The following is a 10,204-nucleotide window of genomic DNA, read 5'->3' as shown; positions in this document are numbered from 1 at the left end:
AGAAATTCCCTGCTAAACATGCCTTTCTCTCTCCATTAACTGTGGAGGAAATCTAGCCTCTAAACAGCTAAGTCTGTAGCTCTAAAGGCAAATGAACGGGTCAGCCACAGTACTGCCAGAACTGGAAGGCAGATCTGCTTGAAAGCCTCAAACTTGAGGCTAGAAAAGATAAATAAAATTTTCTATAGAGAAATAAAAATAGAATGCCAAACCCTATCAAGAGCAACCTTTTAGTGTTCAAAACTAAATGAATTAGAACAGCCTGCTGTTTCAATCATATTATTTTAAGAAGGCTTTGCGAAGACCATGTCAGAAATGTGCTACCAGCACTAGAATCAGCTGGTCATTTAAGAACTCATGATAACATCTGATTACACTCTATATAGATATAGACAGGAGATGCATAAACACACATGGACAAATATACATGATACTTCCATGAAAGGAAAATGCCCAAAGCTAAAGCAGAAAAACCCAACCCTAAACTGACTGGCAAAGGGGAAAAAAAAAAATCAGAAAGAACATGAAAGATGGTATATGGACGGCCACAGTTCTGTAATGAAAAAAGTACAACTGTTGGTGAAAGCCTGCCTTAGTTCAGTGGTAAATATGATGGAGCCAATCTTAAAAACAGCTGTAGTATATTAAGGGAAAAATGCAGGGCGAATGATAAGGAATTGGAAGTTATGAAGTAGAAGTAGTTGATGAGGAAAACTAAGAAAAAACACAGCTCTGTCACTAGTAGTACCATACTTTAGTATGTACTGAGTACTTTAAGAAAAAAAATCTCAACAATGGCACAGATGCACTGTTGTATGAAAGTGGAAAAATTTAGCAGAGCAGGCAGAAGTATTTCAAAATACTTCAGTTCTTTCAGAGGCAACAGAGAAAGACAGAACAAGATATTTATATTGTGGAAGATGGTGAAATATTTTACAATCCGTCAGCAACTGGGATTCTAGAAAACATCTGCTAAGAAAATGTAAGTCAGATTTCCTATCCAAAAGTCTTTGACAAGATATTTTAAGAGTTATCTAATTAATTGCAAAATAGGTGCAACTTCAAAACACTGGAAAAGTCCTAATATTCTGTCATTATTAAAAAAAACCCCAAACTACAACAATAATTAAACACAGTGACTCAAGTAATTGTAGGTAACTATGGGCTGGTAGCTCACCATTACTCCTAGGCAAAACATTAACTGAATCCTGTTTGATATGGGATTCAACAAAAGACTACAAGCATAACAAATACTCCTGTAATAAAAGGTGTTGTTAGGGAAAGCACACCTGGTTAAAAAACCCAACCAATTTCATTATTTAATAAAACTATGAGATTTCTTCGGGAAAAATACTAGTCTAAAACCAACTTGATTTTGCACTGCATAGGCTTCCAGCTAAAATATTAGCACTGCGTAGTATCTGTAATGAACATATTGAATGGATTAGAAACAAGACAACTAACAGATGTCAAAAACCAGTTCTTAAGAGAAACAATTGCAAAGTAAAAGTGTTTCTAGTTTAGATCTGCAAGGTTTAGTGTTATATCCATTGCTGCTCAATGGCTTTAGCAGTCATGTGAAAGTAAACACAAAATCCCTCTTGAAAAAAAAAATGCAAACAACTAACGGACTAACAGAGGTGGTCATTCAAGCCAGTCATTCAGTTTCTGTAGTCAGAGCTGGGAGATTTTAATACCAGTAAGTCCTAAGTTCCATCTCTAGGAATAAGGAATATAAGTCATACTGCAGAAAAGAAGAGTGATCCTGGAAAGCTGTGACCAAAAGGAACGGAGTGTGAATAAACAACAAATTCAAATATGAGCTTCTAAAGATGTGGCAGCAAAATGAGATATCCTTCTATATCCTTGGATATAGAAATAGGAATGTGATTTTACCTTCTAGAAATGCAAGAGGAAAGACCAACATCAGAACTCTCTTGTCCAGTTATGTATTTTGCATTTTAAAAGGGATGTTGTAAAGTGGAATGGAAACAAGAACTTCAAAAATAAAGTAGTAGAGAAGATGTCTTCAGGACATCAATATGGTTAAGCCTATTGAAATGAAGATTTGAGAGGAGTCTTGATTTTAATGTTCTACCTTTAAGCATCTTCATGGAGGATAAAATACTACACGTTAAAATGATTCTCCCTTAATTTCATAGAAAAGGATGTATTACAAGCCATGGCATTATTTAGGCCGAAAGGACCTCTGGGGGTCATCTTGTCCAAGCCCTCTGTCAGAGTAGTCAGCTAAAAAGTCAGATCAGGTTCTACAGGGATCCTGTCAAGTCTTGCTGATCTCCAGCGATGAAGATTCCACATCCACTCCAGACACTTTTCCCAGCACCTTATCACCTTCACCGTAAACACTTTTTTTCTTAGTATGAAATCAGAATTTCCCTTCCTGTCACTGGTGTCCACTCTTTCACTGTGCACCTCCATTTGGAGCCTGGCTGTGTCACTGGGTAGTAACAACCCATCAGATCACTGGCAGTGGCTGAATAAGACTTTGCCTAGCTTTTGGGCAGGAGTTCCACTGAATTCACCAAGTTTTTAATGGAGTACATGCAAGTTACGTGGCATAACTTCTTTGTCTTGACACCTAGTCAGCTGTAGATCTTCTCCTTGAAGATGTGCCCAATGCAAGAATTAAGCTTTGGAAACAAGTTATTTGACTTATCTGAGAGTAACTGAGTGAAATGTAGTGGGATATAAACATCTAAGAGATTAGTTTTAACAGATCTTCCAGGCTTTAAGTTTTACGCATTTGTAGGTTTTTGCTGGGTGAAGCTAAACATACAGGAAATAAAGAAAAATGAAAAAAAACCATGTATTACAGCACTTATGAAGTAATAGTAACATGAAATAAAATACCTGAATAATTTGGTTCCTTGGTATGGCTCTCCTCATCTAATGAAATCAACCTTAATTTGAAAGAATAAGAAAAAATTTGAGAAAATAATTCTAAGGCTATAGAATAATAATACGTCTTTCTCTTTTTGGTCACATCATTATGGAATCCTATCAATAACAAATAAATAGTAATTCAGATAGACTCTCCATTTGCTGTGTATGCTGGTCTGTTGTTAACTTTTATTGCTTCATTGGTGAATTCTGTTGAAAACCTAAATAAGATTGAAGACCACCCATCAAAACCTACCACCCTTCCATTTTTAATCTAACTACATCTCTGTAATGAAAAGTACAGTGTGTTCTGGTTTTCTGGATTTGGTCTTCCATAATTATCATGAAGGAGGAACAATTGTTCCAAAAAAAAAAACCAAACCAAAAAAACCCCAACCACTCTAAACCCCACCTTCAAAAACAAAACAAAACAAAAATCAACCACTTTTCACTTCTCTTTTTAACAGCAACTAATTAAAAACAATAGTCAGGTGAATTTAGTCCCATGTGAGCAGATTTCAGCAGTGCTGATGAAAAAGTTCGAGAGAAAAAAAGCTGTGGTTGACATACAATTCTTATACAAAGGTAATCTCTTCAGTGAAGATACTTTCTAACTGCTACTACTTTGTGAAAAGCCATCCAGCCAGTTGGAAATGTAGCAGCAACAAGGCTGATGTGGTGGTGAAGAGGACTGTGTAGGTACATTCCTCCTATCCTCTAGCACAGGACAGGAGGAGCCACCCTCCCTGCTCTTGTGGATAGGCTTCTGGCAGAGCAGAGGAAAATTAGATTCAGGCCAAATTCTAATGTAATGAATTTTTACTGTGAATGGAAGGTTCACAAGGATTTTAAAAGCTTTGTTTTGTGTAATTCTTCTAGAATCTTCTGTGTCTGTTTATGGTTTGGTTTAGACAGCAAAATGGTGCCATATTTTTTCTCTTTGTTTTATGACAAACAAGGAAAAAGATAATCCATAAGTAAAAATGAGTACAACCATGACATGGCTTCTAATGCATTTGCTGGTAGGTGACAATGCACACATCTTGCATTAATCATGCATTCATTCTAGAACTTTATATTCAACATGGAAGAAATCAGCAGAAATGCTGTGGAGACAACCACCTGCAAAATAGTACTTGACCAGGTCCTTTCTAATTTGAATAGCATCTAATCTGACCAATTTATAAACTGGTTTTGGTCACTTGGTTCTGAATCTAAAAAAGTAAAAGGACTGGAAAATGGAACTCTTTAAAAATCCATTACAAATAGCCAAAAAAAATCCACTAATCAGTCAAGCTGTTCTCTGTTTTTTGACAACTGATCCTTTGCTGGGTGCTTCATTTAACCAAGGTAGTCAAAACAACAGGTGGCAGCAGGATTATATCAATGTTGCATCTCCTCGCAACTGAATCCTGATGGTCCCATAAGGGAGGGATCGCATCTCATTCTCCTGTTCTCCTCTTCCCACAGCAGCCCATTCATAAGTCTCTTTCACTTCAGAGCTATTGGTAACTCAAACCTTGATAGCATCAGCTCACTTAGATGTACTAAGTACCTGCTGTTTCACTGGATTACTAACCAATGCTGTATACGTTACAAAAACTAATCGCTGTTTAGAGCAATCAGGAATCCATATCCTGTTCCGAGGTGAAAGGAGATGCTGCTGAACGGAAATACAACGCTCATATATCTTTTCCTATGTTAGTTGTTTACCATTTCTTTTACTAAAGAAAAAAAGAAGCAAAAGCTGAAAAAAATAAAAAGGCAGCTACTAGAAAAGATTAACAGCATATAAAGGCTTAATGGGTCTTTAAGTTCTTGTTTTCACCATAAGGTTTATTAGTTTTCACGTACACACTACAACATTTCAGGAATTCTTGTATTAAGCTGACTATTAGCTAGTGTGATTAGACTAGCTGTGTCTATATTACCCTTTACAAATGTTTGGTGACTCTAGAACCAGAAGGCAGATTATAGACAAAAATACTTATTATTTTAATATATAGGCCATGTGACTTACTGACTCTGCTGATCTTGTACTGATTTGGTGCTCTCAGTCTGCAGGTCCTCCTTTTCTGCTTTTTCTGTTAGTTTATTCACAGGATCTTGTAAACTCTAGATTATAACCATAATATAAACAAAGAGAAGAAAACAAAATAAATCAGGGAAGCAAAAGCATGTCATTTAAGGCCAAACCAGACTATCGAACCTACATAAAAATAGGCAAGAATGGTTGTAAGCTGCATCAACTGTATCTGACTCAACCAAGCAAAATAAAAAATGTTAGAAAATACTCAAATTCACTCACATAAACATACTATATGTAAGAAGGTGACTCTTGGCTACTAACTTATATTCTGTCCAGTATTTCTAAGCAAAACAATCTATACCAAGTGCAAAGCAGGCTCTGACAGCACATTTCTTTGTCATTTGCGGGGCTTGCCTCTTTTTTTCCTCCTTTTTTGCCTTTTTCCAAAGAAAAAATACTAATTCTTCACATCTGCTTATTCCTCATATAGTGCTTCTTCCTCCTTTATTCTCTTTTTTTCCTGACACAACTATTCACACAACCTTGGCAACTGCAGTGTAGTAGGGAGGTACTACTCATATCTCAAATTTGAAAATGATTAAAATGGTTAAAATCTTGGATGATTAGTTAGATAGAGGCCAGGTGTGCTATTATGGAGACTTATTGTCCCTTTGCCATCTGAAAAGGCCATGCAGTTTCAGAGCCAGCAGTTTTAACATTTGGACATGCAAGCAAGCCAACGCATAAAGCATCATAGACTGACTCTGAGTTTACTGAGTGATAAATATACTACTGGTTGTCCCTGTTATGCATTAATTAGGATTTCTGTATGAAAAATAAAATAACTTAAGATAGTAGTTAAGTAATTGCAGATGTTAGCAATGTGAGTATTTGGCTCTATCAAATCATTTTCCTGTGAAGGTGAAACCATGTTCTTCTTTCCAAAGCCCAACTCAGTTTCTGAAAAACAAAACCATGCTTCACATGTCTAGTCCTGACCACTTGTAATTACATTAATTTATGTCTCACTGATATTCACCTTCTCCTCCCACTCCCTCAAAAAAATGAGGCTAAAGCAAATAAGCCACCTTTTGTGCAAAACTTGACAAACAAAAATCTAGTGGTTTAGCATCTGGAGTTATAACAAAATGTTAGTATTTTTTATCAGAATAGTAAAACAAAGAAAAAAACCTGCAGCTGCTAAGTCCCTCTCATCTACTGAATAAAAGTTAGAGTTCCCTGCCCATCTGTTACAAGAAAAGCATTCCCAGGCATGTCACAGGTCTTGTTTTCACTACCCTGACAGCCAGGACAGACGAGTCCCCAGAAGAGGCATTTGTTTCTGCTTGGCTCAGGACTTGTCTGTATGAGGAAATATTTACTTCAGTGTGTTAGAAACCAAACTAATGGACCTGTTGTATACTGCAGTTGCATTTTTTTTTCCTCTCAGAAAGCTAATTCTTCTATCTAGAACCACAGATTAATTTGTCATAAGCATCTTTAGCACTGCATGCATCATGCGTCAAAAGCAGTAATAACAAATAGAGTATTAAAGAAATCAATGGTTTTGGTTTTTTTTTTCCGGATGCTGTAACAGTGCTAACCAGAATCACATGTAGGGGTACTTCTCCGATTCTGAATAATGACACCTCAGCGAGATCACCTATGAACTGCATATACATAAATATAACTGCATTTAACTGCATTTGTACTGGGTATTGATTAGACTGCACTTCTTGTACTATTAAAATTGATGGGAATTATTCCATTGACTCCAAGAGGACCTGGATTCGAGTTCAAAAACATAAGGACATGTATTATATGTGCATGAAATAGTTTCTCTGCACTGCAGAGAAACACAACAGAATTCTGTATTATGGGAAGTCTGCTGCTTCAGGCTCTTGAACCATCTTGGACACCTTCGCAGTAGGACACACAGCCTACTGTAATCAGGAGGTGATGATGCAACAGTTGTGGTGCTCTGCCTGCCACTGAGTATAGCAGCACAGAGTCTGCCTCAAGAAGGATGTAATGGTTTTGAACAAACAGAACTATTTTAACCACTGCCCAATTATAAAAGTTAAAGAAAATTTTCAGAAATAAAATCTGCATCTTTTCAAGAGTAATACAGAGAAATTGGCATCCTTAAGGAACTACATTTTATGATGTTTCCTTTACGAGTGTTTCAGGAAATACATATTTAAAGGACTATGACCGAACCATGGAAACAGCATATAGAAATGGGGTTCACAAGTACCCTGGAAAGTAAACAGCATGATAATAATGGCAGTTTCTATTTCTTGTATTAGAAAAATAAACATAGCTCTGAAGTAGAGCTTCAGTTTCAATGGTGATTATTATTAAAAAACTGTATTTTAATGCAATAGTTCACTGTAAGAATTTAATTCAGACATTACTGAGATAGCAAATAACGAAATTATTTTCCTCCTCCCTGCCTCTCTACTCCACGTTTGATGTGCACTACAAACTGAGATATCCGTTTTAGAAGATTAAGAAAAGCTAGAGAAAGGGTATGAAATAAAAGTGTTAAAAAGCCACTGGCACCCATTTTCTAAAGACGAACCCATGGTAACGTGATCACTACCATCAGCATGCACAGAAACCAAACTATGATATTCTCTTAATTGTTTCAGGTTACATCTGAAGAAGGGAAGAAGTCCCATCATCTACAAAATGCAGTGGTTAAACAAGACTATTCAGACACAGACCAAGTTCAGAAGCACTCTTCATTTGGGTGTATGAGGGGTCCCTGATGTCACTGGCTCAGCGCAGACAAATATGTAACTTCATCCTTCTCATGTGGACTCACATGGATTTTGTTGTGAGTCACACTTAGGTGGCTTAAGGTAGGATCCTTGCATGTTTAGAAAGCTATCTTCCTAGCTTTGTTATTTCTCTTTCACGATAAAAATCAGGGCAAGGCTATACGCACCAGCTGAATGAGTTCACAGTCACTCGCTTTGCCTATCCTGACTGTTTCTACAACTAGGAGTCACCCAGTGATATTTTGCTTGCTCTCCGTACTCAGACTAGAATTATACAAGCTGACAAGGGGTTCCTCTGCTACAGAGTTAACTCTGGTCCCATCTCAGGCATCAATCTAAGACTCACTGCTATTCGTGAAATTCCTTTACTTGCCTCTGAGCTGCTCTCAAGTCAAGCCCAGATCATCTGGACTGCACACAAAACTTGTCCTCTGCAGTTAAATCACTGGAGTGTGGACAGTGCACTCAATTTGCCCTCAGTTCCCCCCAAGTGCCTTGGACAACTAATGCTCTTCCTCTTAACTGAGAAAGCATCAAAGCAACACAGCCAAGAGCAGATCCAGGATCCAGAGTTACATCCCACATATAGAGAAGTGTGACATCACTGAGGAGACAGAAACTTGGGTATGTTTCATTTGGAGGCGAGCTGACAGAGAAGAGGAAACGCAGGTAGCCTCAGAATTTCCTCATGAAGATTAATCAGAGAAAAAACCAACCTCCTATCCAAAAACCCCTAGAGATATAAAATTATATGCAATCTCGCCTATGAGTAAAGTCATGGTGCAGCAATTGGAAACAAGAAAGGATACCAGACTACAGCAGAAGTCAGCAGAAGGCAACAGTGTTGTAGCACCTGTTTGGACAGAGTTCTCCAAATCACATGAGGATCACAGGCAGCAGCATTCCACTTTGCATGGAAATAAATGGATGCACTGAGATTTATGCCTTTTGACTCCCTTACCAGCGCTGCTATTACCTCTAGGTTCACACAAAGTCTTCAGGAAGTTTGGTAGTATAGCATTAAAATGCAAAAAAAATGCAACTAAATATTCATTAAATAACTAAGGCAAATAAAGTGACAGAAGTTAGAGATACTATTCAAGGAAAGTAGCCCTTGAAATGAATTTGAATTCATTTGATATACAGTGATTTCAAGACAATGCAACCTGAAAGGCTTCATTGTCAACAACCAAAACAGCAGCTTTAATATTACGGTAATGAATACAGGAACGGATACTTTTACATCACAATATATGGAGTGGTTAGCACATTAATAATCATCTTTCAAACATGAAACTCACAGTTAGGAAATACAGTTGCAATAGCACAATTATACTGCTCTCAGCACATACCCTGAAGCAAAGAAAACAAATTGGCTGCTTTTCATTAAGGGAGTTTAGCAAACATCTCTAAAGACAATGTTTTCTTTCCAGAAAAAAATCCCAGGAGGCATTTAAGAATCTCTTTACTGAGGTAAACCTGGTACATGAATATATTCAGACTACAAAATACAAACAGTAATTTTCCAGTACATAGCACCTTCTAATTTTTCAGTAAGACAATCTACATCTAAGTCAAATATTAACAGTTTCTTTACATTCTTGTTTTAAAGTAAAATACTAATCCTCCATACATGCATGCTTAGTTTAATTCAGAGGGATCACTTGTATAAGTAAAACTAAGCTGCTAGTATCAGAACTGGAATCATAAAAGACAAAAATTACTTGCAAGCACCAAATTAAAATTTTTCTTTTAGGAAAGATCTCTTTTAGGATATTAAGGCAGGAAAAAATATTCTAAAAGAGGTAACTCCTCTAGAAGTAGGCACACTGAAATACTGCACGTATGTTTTATGCAATTACATATTCTGATTATATGTTTTTAATACATAAAGTCAACAGCAGACATCGCATCTTCATTAGGTACATTTTTAGACCAAAAGTTTCTCCATCAGAAACTACACTTACTCTAGATCAGCTGTAGTCATTTATTATTATTTATTCACGCTCAAGATCGGTACATCCCTAAGAGTAAAAAGTCAAAGGAGGCAGGAGACCTGCATGGATAAGCAAGGAACTACCGGAAAAACTCAAATGGAAGAAAGTAGTTTATAGAATGTAGAAAAAACAACTTGAAAGGAATATAGGAACATCAGAGTATGCAGGGATGCAACGAGGAAAGCTAAGGCCCACCTGGAATTAAATCTGGCAAGGACAACAAGAAGGACTTCAAGTACATCAGGAGCAAAAGGAAGACTAGAAGAAATGCAGGCCCATTGCTGAATGAGGTGGGTGCCCTGGTGATGGAAGGCACAGAGAAGATGGAGTTACTGGATGCCTTCTTTGATTCAGTCTTTACTGCTAAGGCTGGCCCTCACAAGTCCCAGACCTTGGAGGCAGGGGAGAAAGTCTGGAGAAAGGAAGACTTCCACTTTGTTGAGGAGGATTGGGTTAGAGATTGTTAAGGGTCGAGGGACCGATATACC

At 37.2% G+C, this 10,204-nt stretch overlaps 1 protein-coding gene across 1 annotated transcript in view; it reads right to left on the bottom strand.

The window, feature by feature from the left end:
* Positions 1 to 5,019, bottom strand: part of LOC104495463 (islet cell autoantigen 1-like) — a gene marked incomplete at its 5' end in the record, with an annotated part of 17,319 nt that extends 12,300 nt beyond the window's left edge. Inside the window, 2 exons of the mRNA XM_010138433.1 lie at positions 2,875 to 2,924; positions 4,925 to 5,019. Of these exons, the coding sequence (XP_010136735.1) occupies positions 2,875 to 2,924; positions 4,925 to 5,019 (145 nt within the window). The remainder of the gene's footprint in view (positions 1 to 2,874; positions 2,925 to 4,924) is intronic.
* Between the last annotated feature and the right edge of the window lie 5,185 nt (positions 5,020 to 10,204).

This window comes from Buceros rhinoceros, unplaced genomic scaffold (genome assembly GCF_000710305.1).
Source record: "Buceros rhinoceros silvestris isolate BGI_N320 unplaced genomic scaffold, ASM71030v1 scaffold13236, whole genome shotgun sequence".
In the NCBI taxonomy this organism is placed as follows: domain Eukaryota; kingdom Metazoa; phylum Chordata; class Aves; order Bucerotiformes; family Bucerotidae; genus Buceros; species Buceros rhinoceros.
Note: the sequence above shows the minus strand (reverse complement) of the source record. Positions and strands in the feature narration are given on the sequence as shown.